This window comes from Malaya genurostris, chromosome 3, assembly GCF_030247185.1.
Source record: "Malaya genurostris strain Urasoe2022 chromosome 3, Malgen_1.1, whole genome shotgun sequence".
NCBI lineage: Eukaryota > Metazoa > Arthropoda > Insecta > Diptera > Culicidae > Malaya > Malaya genurostris.
The window spans coordinates 48,630,852-48,644,696 of NC_080572.1; the positions used below are offsets into that span (position 1 = coordinate 48,630,852).

At 36.7% G+C, this 13,845-nt stretch overlaps 1 protein-coding gene across 8 annotated transcripts in view; it reads right to left on the reverse strand.

The window, feature by feature from the left end:
- Window positions 1-7,274: 7,274 nt before the first annotated feature.
- LOC131438937 (cytochrome b5 reductase 4) overlaps window positions 7,275-13,845 on the reverse strand; it is a 166,882-nt gene continuing 160,311 nt past the window's right edge. For all 8 annotated transcript variants that reach the window (XM_058609349.1, XM_058609344.1, XM_058609343.1 and 5 more), the window contains exons 5-6: window positions 13,202-13,291; window positions 7,275-7,973 (exon numbers count right to left, since the gene is read on the reverse strand). In XM_058609349.1, coding sequence (XP_058465332.1) covers window positions 7,637-7,973; window positions 13,202-13,291 — 427 coding nt within the window. In that variant the 3' untranslated portion in view covers window positions 7,275-7,636. The remainder of the gene's footprint in view (window positions 7,974-13,201; window positions 13,292-13,845) is intronic.

Here is a 13,845-nt window from a genome sequence, read left to right on the forward strand (position 1 = left end):
AGCGCAATTTTCTGTTTTGTGCAACAAATCTTTAAGTTCTTCCGTTATTACGAACATTTATTCACAATGATTGTGCAACTGATGCAAAACTCATGCGAGAAATGGAATGACATTTACAAAAACATAACAAACCTAATTTCTAATAAATAAGTTTCACATTTGATTTTCAATACAACTGTACTTAACACAAACATGGATCTTGTAAAATAACCTGCACATGAAAAATGTTAATGCTACATGTTGTAGAATTGATCTTTCGTGTTTTTGTTAATGAAAAATCGACAACGAACGGCTTTTTTATGGTGAAACATGTATTCGTACGCATGAAATTTTCAAGCGCCTTTGAATTAACGCGTTTTGATGATTGTACACCAACTTCTGTGAAAATAACAATCTATTATTTTTAAAGAGAATCATCGGAATGGTGTTTAAAATATGTATATTCAAACATACTTAAAATTTCCAGACGGTTTTGATCAAACTAATGTTTCATTGAACCTGAAAAATCTCGAAATGAATTTTTTTTCAATCTCTTCCAATATGGCATCGGTGGTAACAGTGAGTTGAATAGAAAATGGTTCACGCAGCGTAATGATTTATATTATCTAAATAACGGGATACTTTAACATGTGAATATTTTAGAGAGAAATATTATTCGTTTTGTTTTTATTTTAAACAAACTAGTTGAATTACAATACAGTATAAAGATTCATCTTAACGGGCCCGACATTTGTGATACGCACTGTAGGTATTATTTTGGCAAGCCCATGTATTGGAGTTGTACAAACAAGTTGCACAAACAGTATCATGAGAGTAACTTTGATGAACTTTACTTTTCGTTCATAAGTGATGTCAGATCTGCTCATTTTTTTAGCAAGATGGAAACCAAACACAATTGTTCTAATTGAGTTTTGTTTTCATTGCGTTTGTATGTAATGTATTTCCGCAACATTTATGATAATATTCTCTTCCTTCGTTTTTATTACAAATAGATAAATCTTGCATAACGTTTTTGTAAGTTTTGGATTTCATATCATTGTTTTTCTAAAAATGAAGAAAACTACTCACACTGACCTACAATTTTATGAGGCAGCCAAAACTATGCAGACTTAACAGAAACTGTTATTTCACAGTAAGGTTCTAATTCGGCTTATCAATTTTTATCTTGAGGAGAGCATCATTTTGTTAGTTTTTCTTCCACAAGAGATTAATAATAATTTCGACATATTTTGTGTCCAATACAATTATGACAGCCATTTGGATTTTTTTTATAAGTTGCACAATTGGTGTAGTTACTTCCATTTTACATGACGATGCGAAAATTTTTGCAGAACTTCTACAACTGTTAGTGCAATATGGACAAGTTTGTGATCTGCTGAATAGTTGGTTTAGACGTACTGAAAGTAGTTCTACGGTGATTTTTTCGGCAGTATTGTGAAACTTTACAATGATAAATTGCACAATCAATTTTATTATGTTTAAAAATCTTTTTGAACATAGATAACATAAATAATAATTCTAAAACTATTGTAGAACATTTTTAAATTTCGATAAGTTACATTTGCTACTTGGGTTATGATGATCTGGAGAGAAGCGTTTTAGACAATTTCGAGGAACGTAATTTGACTGAGATAAGATTTGAACAATGGTTTTCTACTGACAGATGTGATCTAGAGAAATTTGTCAAACCAGTAGAAGAATTTGCAGCATATTTTTGCGAAAAATTAAAAAAACTTGTGACTCACGATTTTATTAAAAATCTGCAATCTGATTTTCTTAAAAAGGCAAAATCTAATTTAAAGACAGGAGAAATTGTAATTATTTGTGATTTTTCAGAAAATTTTTTATTTGTGCTTCAGGATGCTGTTCCAAGCCACTATTGGAGCAATGATCAAGCAAACATTCATTCGTTCAATTATTATAGAGAATCAGAAGAGCTTAAACACTTAAGTTTCATTGTGATTTCAGAAGTGCTTAAACACGATACCATCGCGGTTCAAGTGTTTATTTCACACTTAATATCATTTTTGACAAGTTGCAGTACAAACACAGAAATATTTTTGCAAGTCTCTGTAAATTTAAATCAATGTATAGCTTGATACTGAGTGGCATTTTTTTGCAACTTCTCATGGTAAAGGACCATGTGATACCCTGCATTAACGACCATGTCCTTTTGTTACGTGTCACAAGAAGAATATGAACGGGGTGTGACCGAGTGGAATAGTGTTTATAAGGATACCAAAATGATTCCAGGCACACAGAAATACCATTCTTTCGTTCCGATTTCAGAAACCACAATCGTCACAAGACTGTATTCGAATGACGATGCACGTAGTACTCATACAATTTTCAAAAACTTAAAACCTTAAATATAATTAAGAATTATTCGTGTACAAGTAATAATTGCAAGCAAATAAAAAATTCATGGAAATTCAAAAAATGGTGTTATAATTAAATATCCAAGTATCTCAAGAACAGCTACTTTTAGAAGAACGAATATCTTGAACTAATTTATTGCCTTTAACCTGTAGAACAATATTGTACTGTTTAAATGATTATCTTTTAACGAGAACTTGAAATTTCGAATACATCTGTAAATTGTTTTAGCTGTAACTTCTTCATTTTTGAAAAGGCACGGATGGGATAGCCATCAATCTGTAGGTTTTAATAAGAGCTTTAAAATAAAAATTATCAAAAAAAAAAAAATCGAAACCCTGATTTTTTAAATTTAGACATAGACATTTTAAAAATGACGAAAACAAACTTTGATTGCGAATATTTTTGATTAAATCACACATAGATCGATTTCACCTTATAAATATTCAATCCACTCACCTTTTCGATTGATGCTTTTCAATTTATGATACTATAAATAAAGTCATAAAAAACTTTTGTGTTGATTTTTACGAAATCCAAGTCGCAAGATATCTATCCAATTTGTCTCCCAGTCACAAGATATCTATCCAATTTGTAGAATTTGTCTTACCCATTCAATGACATATTAAATGACGCATCTTCACATTCAGTCATCCAGCACCATTATTTGTAGTTTTGAAATCGTTCAACGTAACCGCATCGTACGGTCTTCCACTGCGGGCTTCACCGGCAGTTGAGTTTGATCACTACGATACTCATGAAACCATTATATTTATCAAACCTTTTTTTGTTTTGCCTCCCACGAAAATTATTTTTCAGAGATCACCTTTTCAGAGACCATAATATGTATAATAAATGTATGAGTAAATAGCATGAAAAAAAAAACAATCCATAAAAGTATTTGATTTCGGAAGGGGTTGAAGTCTTTTTTGTTCAACTATTGAGCCGTAACGCCATTCCTATGGTAGAGACTTGGTCGAAAACCGTCGGAATAAGACGCTAACTCTGAAGTCAATTGGCCTGTGAAATTAGTGACAAATTTTTATTGATTTTCTGGACTAAAAAGATGCTTGGGGTTGACTTCTGTTAATCCGGAATGACATCGTATTCAGCGAAGAGTTGTGTGCTTACTATCAATTTCTACAGTAGTAGCGATAAATTAGACAGATATACGATTTCATTATGCTTACACAACAAACAGTGCCCGGCGGGCGGTTCGGAATAGCATCGCGTGCAACAAACATAAGACCAACGAACATTAGAAGGAAGTAAACAGTAATTTTATTTAGTTAATTTTCGCTAGCAGGATCATCTTTCGTATGACGATGTTTTCTGTCATGAAACACTGTGAAGAAGTTTCAATTCAAGTAGATTAATATTTTCTACATCAACATCAGAACGATTGGTACTGTAATCCATTAGAAGAGTTATTCAGCATTATTTGTTGTTCTACGGATATCGTGAACGGCGACATTTGGCTCGTATAATTTGTTGTGTCATCAATACTTCAACTTTAATTACACAGATCCCACGTATATTGCACGCAATTAGTTTTCTTTGTGTTTTTATGCTGCAATATACAATTACATTACAATATACAGCTGTTTTTGATAGAACGTTATAGTTTAAGAAGTTTTATTAGTTCTTGTAGTCTTAGTTCAATACAAGCAATGTCCTACAGCCATGATGAAGTCACATTTGAGTAATAATAAATCACGCATTTTTATGTGATAACGGCACAGGGGACAGGCATACAAGTAGAGTCAATTTTTGTAAGAAATTTAACGGTTGTTTGAAAAAGCAATCATCAAGTAGCAATTCTCCTGTAGAGGCACTTCGATCAGCTGAGTAATTTCTTAAAAAAGTTTAATTTCTTACTTTTTGTGAAATCTTTATAATTCTGTATCAAATTTAGATAATCTGTATAATACAGATAGATCTGTATAAATGGCATTTGTTTAGATTTCCAATAACACGTATTCAAATTATTATTTGAAAAGTAAACAAACCACCGATAGCTCAAAGTTGAATTCGATTCATCGACAGTTTTTTGTGTCGTCATCGAGGTGATGTTAGGTGGAGTTTATTCATCATGAGTTCATGAGTGATGCCATCTTGTAAAACCTAGTACAGGTTCATACGTCTGATCAAGCAAGATACTTTCAAGGATCACATGGAAGGAATACAAGTGTAATAAATATATTGAACGTTGATATCCTCTTATAAATAGAAAGTCTAGGCTCTGTCTTTAGGACAAATTATTAATTTATAAACAAGTTCTCAGACCAACCATGCTTCATGCAGTACCAATTGGGTCAAGTTGTTGTTTCACCAGGAAGAAAAGACTTCAAATGATTCAGAATAAAATCTAAAAAAGAACTGGAAACGCCCTCCCTGCTTTAGTACAAGAAAGTTACACAGACTCATAAATATAGAAGTATTAGATTTAATATCGAATTGCATAATAAGCGAATTCTGATGCAATATTTATTTGAATCGAGTCGCTCTTTGTATTAGTAATTTTATATTTTCCATTCTCCCATTACACATTACAAGTAGATTAACAATTTTCTCTTAAAAATTAAGGAAAAGCCAGTTGTGACTGAACACCCAACTTAAATTTTAAGTTTATTTCATATTACAATAAAAAATATTTAAAAACGTGTTTTAATTCACCTTGTGATGTAATAAAGCCTTTCTCATATTACTCATATTTTCATAAATATCACTAGACCATTCTTCCAAACAAAATTATTTGTAACTTCTATAAATTCTCGAAAGTTTATTTGAGAATGAACTAACTTGAACTTTTTAATTTATAAACAGTTCCAAGCTAAGTTCGTAGAAGGATTCGTAGTGTTAGTAGGATCGTAGCACCAGCCATGTAATGGTTCCGTACACTCTGAATCGGTTGCGAAGTATGTTGAAACAGAAGGTCAAATTCCTCAACAGGAATGTAATATCAAGGCTTTGCTTGGCTTCAGCTAAGTTTAGAAGAGGAGCTGGGGTCCACTAGGAGATTGATAGTATCTATCATTTTTTTCCGGACTGTACCAGCCTAGATGTCGAGTGGAATTCGGCGGAAAAAAATGAGCCAAGAATAGATCCACTGGGTTCCTGCTTCCATGTCGTAAAAGGTGACAATTACAGGAGTTTCTTTTTACTTTCAGTTATCAGATATTTTCAACGTTTGACTTCTGATTACCCTATTTTACTAAATTATCTCTTCATACAACTGATCAATTTGTGGTTAGCTTCGGAGAGATCAACCAATATAACCAATTAATAATTTTCATAAATAATTGAAATAAAGTGGAAATAATAAACAATCAAATCGCGCGTGAAACCTGTTGACCTTTGATTGGCGATTTTTTAAAAACTTGTAGAATATGTAACTACAATGAATCTATTTTGTCTAAATCCTATTCACTCGTTTATTTACTAGAGGCGGTCACAAAATTTTGGCACCCTTGTATATATAAAAGTGGTAAAAAACAACGTGTTTTGTCGGTTACGTCACTTATACCATTATATCTCCGGAACCAAAAGTCAAGGTCTTCAAACTTGATCAATGGTCCGACAGTAGCTTTCAAACGAGCATAAGTTTGTTAAAATCGGTTCAGCCATCTCTGAGAAAATTGAGCTCGTATAAATATCTTCGAAAAGTGCACACACACATACACACATCCTTCGAGGCTCCGTTCGAAAGTCGGGTTTTCCAGCAATTCTAATACCTTTCTATAGAGAAAGGCAAAAATAGGGAGGTTTTTATTCGTTACGCGATAGTATTTAAAATTTTCCTTCAGTTTTCACAAATAAGAGCTATGAATCGACTTCCTGAAACTTCAGTTGTAGTTGGATATTGTTGAAACGTTCACTCGGGAAGTCAGTGAGTTCAGTGGTGCATCCAAGCATCTTGAAACCGGAACATACTAAGTACTGAAATTTTTACTAACAAATATCCTTCTCCCGTGACACTTGTGGAGGGCGCAGTAGTATATACGGCCTCTGGTAACAAGGGTTGGACTAACATTCCTTAGACGATCTACGTTCGGACCTGACCGGCGCGAGTACATTAAAGGACGATTTTCCAGTTCTCTGTGCTTCAACAGAAATTCCCTGTTCAATTTCAGCTAATCCCGATCAGTAACGGAGCAGCAACCAGGGGTGGTCGCTCAAGCTCAAGCTCCAAGCTAAAATTAGAAGAATTTTTCCGTTTTTTTTTTGTTTGAATTTTTAAACCCAGTTCACCTCATACTTCCGGAACTGGAAGTCGTATCCGGATAAAATGCAATAGCAACCTATGGGACTATAAGACCTTTCTATTGAGCCTAAGTTTGTGAAAATCGGTGCAGCCATCGCTGCAAAAAAGTGACATTATTTAACACATACATACATACACTTTGTTCAACATTAACGAACTGAGTCAAATGGTATTACCGTGGCTGGTTTTTGTGCTCAATGTGCTTATCCGGTTTTTGCATTCAAGAATACTGCGTTTTCCAAATTAGGTTACACTTATCCGATTTTTGCATTCAGCTGTTCATATTATCATGTGATTTTGAAAATAATTAACCCACTAGGTTGGGTTTGGAAAATTGAAAACTTTTGCGCGATTGCTGAAACCTCAGTCTATTCCCTATTTATCTTTTTAAGTTTTATCGATTGTATATGAGACAAGAACCAACAATCTATCTGAAAGACAAATGAAATATTGGTAGCAAAAGAATTTATTGATAAAAATATAGAACTGACTCTGTGAGTATCACCAATAATTTCTATTGTTGTAATCAATCGAATCTTGTTACAACTGAAATTACAACAATTTTGAGCAATACAACAAAAAGACAATATATATTCTTTAAACAAATTTATTATCTAAAAATATTAGTATTCACTTCAATAACCACAGTATAAATCAGTTACTTTATTAACAAGTAGTTTTTTCTGCTTTACGAATCCAAAGATTCTTAAAATTTAAGTAGCGGAAACTCAAATCGTAAAACAATAACGAATTTTGGTTTAAAACTATGGCTAACATTTTTTTCAATAGAGTTTGAAATTATAGGAAAAATGCCTAAACATTGAAGATGTGTAAGTAATTTTTAGAACTAATTAATACAAAACAAAAAAATCGGGCATCAGATGCATTTTATTCGTCCCGAAATTTAGGACATTTAGGACGAAATTTACAAACTTTAACTTTTATTTCTCTTCATTCCTCGTGCAAAATCACATCAACGCCGTCCCGTCGGTCTAACTAGCCTTGAAAGCAGTGTAGATGTGTCATGTTGTGACCAGCCTGGTCCAGATAATGACAGCTAAGCTCGTTAAATGGCTTTGGCCCACATAGACAGACGTACGTTGCGTACAGTGGACAGTCCACGTTGGTTAGTTGTTGAGCGATTTCTAGGGATATTCGTCCCGATTCCGGTCTCACCGAGACGTTACTACTGGTAGGTTGGCTAGTGTCATTGGACGATGGTGCAGCAATTGCACCCGAGTGGTCGCTATCGGGGGCGAGGGTGGACGCTGGTGCATCGGGAGATCCATCAGGGCTCGTCAGTGGCGCCGAGAGAAGGTGACGCACCGTTAATCTGTTTTCCAGCAGCGATGGCGATGATTGCGGATCAGCATGATTGACGTCCGGTAGTTGGAGAGCGTGTAAAAGAAAGGAATAAACGTTAGAAATGGTTTTATGGGAAGATGAAAGTCGTGCTTTTGACGGCTGGAAATTGTTTTTCGCAATGAAAGTAGATTGCTTTAGGGTGCAATCTCGGTTTGCTTATATTTTTCGTTACTGGTACTATAATCGATCGATTACGTGTGTAGCAGGTGATACAACTTTGTTAAGGTGAAATTGTGGGATTAAAGGTTGTACTTTTTAACTGTAAATGTTGCGTGACTGCAGTACTTTAACATGTTCTAAAATCGTTTGGCTGAAAAAAGGTAAAAAGCCGATTTTTGGGGTGACCCCACGCAACTTTATTCGCGCATAATTTTTCTTATTTTAGGTCAATTTTTGAACATTATTTTAATTTTTATTGGGAATTTTATTTAGCAAACGTTAACTTTTGCTTTATACCAGCCTTCAGAACAATTTATTTCGTGGTTTTGGTCAAATACTGAACATACTGCCATATATTTTTATTCTAGAAAAAATTTTTTTGAAGAAATCGATATAAAAATAGTGAAAACAGTTTTCAGCCAAAATAAGGGGTGATTTTTTTGCTGGTTTCTTTTTGGCAATACTGTTTTTGACATGCCACGCGTGAACCGTGTCTTGTGTTACTGTCAAACTTGTTCAGTTTGGTCTATTATTATTATTATTATATCGTTTATTTACCCCCGGTTTTAACCTAATAATGGTCGTTCACCGGGTATGTATCAGATTGGGGTAGGGGTTTGGGGGTGGCTGGGAGATATAAGGTGGGGCATTTCGGGGAAAGGGGGGGAGTTTTTACATAAAGTCAGTAATAATACTTACAATTCATGGTATCGGTTCATATGTCTTAGATTGTGAGGGGATAGAGATAGAGAAAGAGAGAAGATAGGGATAAGCTTAAGACTACGTTAAAGACTATTTTTCTGTGCTGGACTGGTATTGATGTTACATCTTCGGGCCGCGGGTAACATCCCCGAGGGCAGCGCCCCCGGCGGATGGCCGCTTAGGTGCTGGGTCTGTGGCGGATTGCTTTCTGGAGGTCGGGACCAGGCTCCTGGTCTCGGTCCTGTATTCGGGTGATGGTTGCAGGTGGAGGTCCGATGGGAGTGGGGTCCAGTGATAGGTGTTCCGGGAGGCCGGCCTCTCGCGGTGGCAGAGTCGTGTCTCGGATAGTAGTGAAACAGTGCTCTGGTGGTCGGTGGTGGTAGAGGTTGGATCTAGGTGGGGTCCGTGTAGTGGTTGAAAGTTGAGGGGGCCTTGGTCGACATAGTGGTTGAAAGTTGAGGGGGCCTTGGTCGACATTCCGCCCCCCCCCCCCGCGGATGGCCCATGGAGCAGTGTAGTTTCTCGACTGGGTGTGCGGCAGCGGCCGGGTGGTCCGGGTGGTCCGGGCAGTGGATGCTGAGTCTTCGCCGAGATTCTGAAAGAGAAGGAGGAGGAGGAGGAGGAGGAGGAGGGATGGGGTAGTTGAGGGGGATTTAGTTGGGAGGGGAAGATACTAAATTTGGTTTAGGAGGCGGGCGTCTTTAAGGAAAAGGATTAGGGTAGTTTCGGAGACGGGATAGTTGGAGAGAGCGTTGCGGATAGAGGAGCTAATGTTGTATTGGGATCTAAGGTTTTGGAATTCGGGACAGTAGGTGAGGATGTGCTCTACCGAGAGCCTGACTCCACAGTGTTGGCAGGAGGGAGGGCTGCCACGAGCGATGCAATGGGCATGTGTAAGGCGGGTGTGGCCCACCCTAAGGCGGGACAAGGCTCTCTGTTCCGTCCGATCTGGTCGATCAGTCCATCGGATCACCTCCCCCTTGATTTTGGGGAGGTATCCTCCAGAAGATCTCCAGTGACTTACAAGATGTTCCTGGAGTCTCTCCCGGAAGTAGGTGATCAGATCTGCGGCTGGGACCTCCGATATATATCGTGGTGACTGTCTGCCCATGGCCGCTAGCTCATCAGCTCTTTCGTTCCCCGGGATCCCGCAATGCAGTTTGGTCTACTACCTCGATCAAAAAGTTCCCGGAATCATTGCCGTGTGGTGCTTTCAGTTACCCGATTAGATTTTTTCGGGTTGCCACATCTGTTTCAGCTTGATACCTGGATATTTGTAAATGTAACGCTGTATTGAGTACATCTGCGATTGTGCGTGTCCTCGATTTTGTATAATTTTCAAAATGGAATTGAATTGTATTTATATTTTTAATTTTCTGAATAAATTCCGGGAACTTTTTGATCAAGGTAGTATAATTGATTGATGAATCGTCGTTTGGTCTATAATTTAATCATGAATGGGCGTTGGTAAAGTTGGAGGAAGATCCACTTCTTTATCGAAAAATTGTGTTCGTTTCGTGGCTACGTGAACAAGTAAAATTGCCGCATCTGGAGTGAGGACCAATGCATCCCAAAAAAGGCACTGTTTGGTGTGGATTATGGACCGGTGGTATTATTCTTGAAATTCCGGCCGATATGTTGGAGAGAAAGTGCCAAAATTCGATCTTCAGAAATCAGAATTAATTGGCTCATGTGACACACAGAATGCAGAACGATTCGCAGTATGTACGGATATGAAATAAAATAAAATATATCGAAAGTATATTTTATAATATTAGAAATATGCATCACATTGGGCCGTATGAATAAAACGTAGCATGCTTGAATTTCGGTAGTAAATGCTACGTGTGGATCACGTTTCTGTCAAAACGTGCTACAAACTGTAGTAAAGGGTGATTTTTTAAGAGCTTGAGAACTTTTTTAAACAATAAAACGCATAAAATTTGCAAAATCTCATCGGTTCTTTATTTTAAACGTTAGATTGGTACATGACATTTACTTTTTGAAGATAATTTCATTTAAATGTTGACCGCGGCTGCGTCTTAGGTGGTCCATTCGGAAAATCCGCTTTTTTATCGACAAATTTTGTTCAGCGATGAGGCTCATTTCTGGTTGAATGGCTACGTAAATAAGCAAAATTGCCGCATTTGGAGTGAAGAGCAACCAGAAGCCGTTCAAGAACTGCCCATGCATCCCGAAAAATGCACTGTTTGGTGTGGTTTGTACGCTGGTGGAATCATTGGACCGTATTTTTTCAAAGATGCTGTTGGACGCAACGTTACAGTGAATGGCGATCGCTATCGTTCGATGCTAACAAACTTTTTGTTGCCAAAAAAGGAAGAACTGAACTTGGTTGACATGTGGTTTCAACAAGATGGCGCTACATGCCACACAGCTCGCGATTCTATGGCCATTTTGAGGGAAAACTTCGGAGAACAATTCATCTCAAGAAATGGACCGGTAAGTTGGCCACCAAGATCATGCGATTTGACGCCTTTAGACTATTTTTTGTGGGGCTACGTCAAGTCTAAAGTCTACAGAAATAAGCCAGTAACTATTCCAGCTTTGGAAGACAACATTTCCGAAGAAATTCGGGCTATTCCGGTCGAAATGCTCGAAAAAGTTGCCCAAAATTGGACTTTCCGAATGGACCACCTAAGACGCAGCCGCGGTCAACATTTAAATGAAATTATCTTCAAAAAGTAAATGTCATGTACCAATCTAACGTTTAAAATAAAGAACCGATGAGATTTTGCAAATTTTATGCGTTTTATTGTTTAAAAAAGTTCTCAAGCTCTTAAAAAATCACCCTTTATTTACTACAAGTTTTTGGTAGGTAGCTCTAGAGGTTGCTACTAGTGTGTTTGCTGATAAAGTGAAGTACAGAAATAAAAAAAGTGGCATTTTACAGATGTAAGTACGATTCTTGCTTTGTGCATGCTTATGCCAGCTTTTCCGGCTCTGTGTCGATACGGTATGCAGTAAACGCTTGAATTCGGAAGTAGCATTAACTATATGTTCGAACTTGTTTTCTATTCATACCAAACCGCGTTATACTCTGTGGACTTTGTTTTTGAGAAGATACTACAAACAACAGACTTTACTACATGTTATTCATACGGCCCAATGTGTTTATCAAAGTCTCAAAATTTTGAAAAAAAAATGGATAAAGATTTTTAGCTGCTATGAGTTCGCGTGATTTTGAAGATCGTGTTTCGAGAAAAAGTGTTTAAAGTTGTCTAAAGATGCATTAAACGTGGCGTGAGGCGCCTTCGCAAACTGTCGTAAACAACCAGATTCGTTTTGATCATAAGACTCTTTTTTCTCATTCTAGAGGGGTTTAGGAAAATTTAAGGCTCACAAAAAACTGAGATTTTTTGAAAATTTCATGGTGGCCTTAACCCTTAATTTGGGTGTTAAAATTAGTGTGTCGTGCATTCGGTGCACCATTGTCTAATCCACACAATATCTTAACTTAGGAGAACGATTTTAGTACTAATTTTATTTAAACTCACGTCATCCAGTTATGTCTCTAATATTACTCACCCACTTTTTCATTGGGAAATACATTCATTTCATTGAAGCAAAAAGCAAAACGTTCCAACACCATACATTTGGAAAGCAATTGTGAGATATAAGTAGCGTCTAAGGATGAAGCCAGAGTGGAAGCGACAAGCGACGCGAAGCGTAACGTAACGCAACTAGAAGCGATGTCCAAAAGCACCAGAGGAAAAAAAAATGACATTTTTATTCGTTGTTAAAGTTTTTTAAAGAATGGATTCGGACGAAGAGTTTTTTATGTCCGAGGGCGTACGCAACTATTTCTTCGGAAATCATAAAAGAGTTAGGAATTCATGACATAAATCGAAATAGTAGAAAATTCGGTGAATATCACCATCTGTATAAAGAATTGCTCGAAGATTCTTTAAAAATTTCATGACTATAGTAAGTATTGACTTAGGACACGTACACATCACAACGTAAAGCGGATTGTTCGCATTTTAAGCTACCATGAAGTTTTAACATAGGTTTATAACGTATTTCAGTATATTAATACTGTAATGGATTTACGGGTGAATGGTGTATTTTTTAATTTTTGTATCCGTTTAATCAGTCGTCTTCTCCCTGCGATTAATATCACTTTATTTACATCTATGATACCATATCTGCCAAACGAAAGAAGATAATTTACCTTCATAACAACTTATTTCACATTAAACTATTCCCCTAACGAAAAACTGTTTGAAGTGCCAACTCAACAAACAAACCCCATGGCCTGGGATTGGCACTTGCCACTCAGAGGGACTTCTACTCCGATGTCACACAACAAATTACCTTTTGTCCTTTGCGCATAAATTATCTAACATCTCTCGACACCAGATATCCGCCTCGGTTTTGTTGAAATACAGCAGGCTGATGGATTCCCTGTGAACGGACATAAGATAGAAAGCAAAACGGATAACCATTCATTAGTAAGATGATGCTACTATGGGACTGGAGCGTATATAGAAGGATGCAAAAAAAAACACTGTTGACCGCCCTAAGTCATAACAATTTCGGCTGATGATGTTTGAAGTTGACAGTGTCTGTTTAGCTGGGTGGAACAGGGAGCCTGGTTTGGATATGATGTGTGGTTGTGACTAAATGGAAAATAGGCCCTGGGGCGGAATGTGCTCTAGTGTGCGATAGGTGATTGTATTTAATTGCAATTGGAAGAGGGATATGACACGAAGTCATGGTGGGGATATCAACAGAACGTAATAAATAAACTGTTTGTTCGAAAACCTTTGCTCTAGTGTTTTGCTATATTATCTTATAAAGAAAAAAATCAAAGAAAATCTTTCTTTGTATTCTACTATTTTCCCTCTGGAAAAAATATGTATTTCGCCGAATACTTCTGTGTCTTCAGTGTTTGAATAATTATTAAACATAACTTTGCCACCCTTTTAAATATGAGTTAGACAGAGCAGATTGGTGTC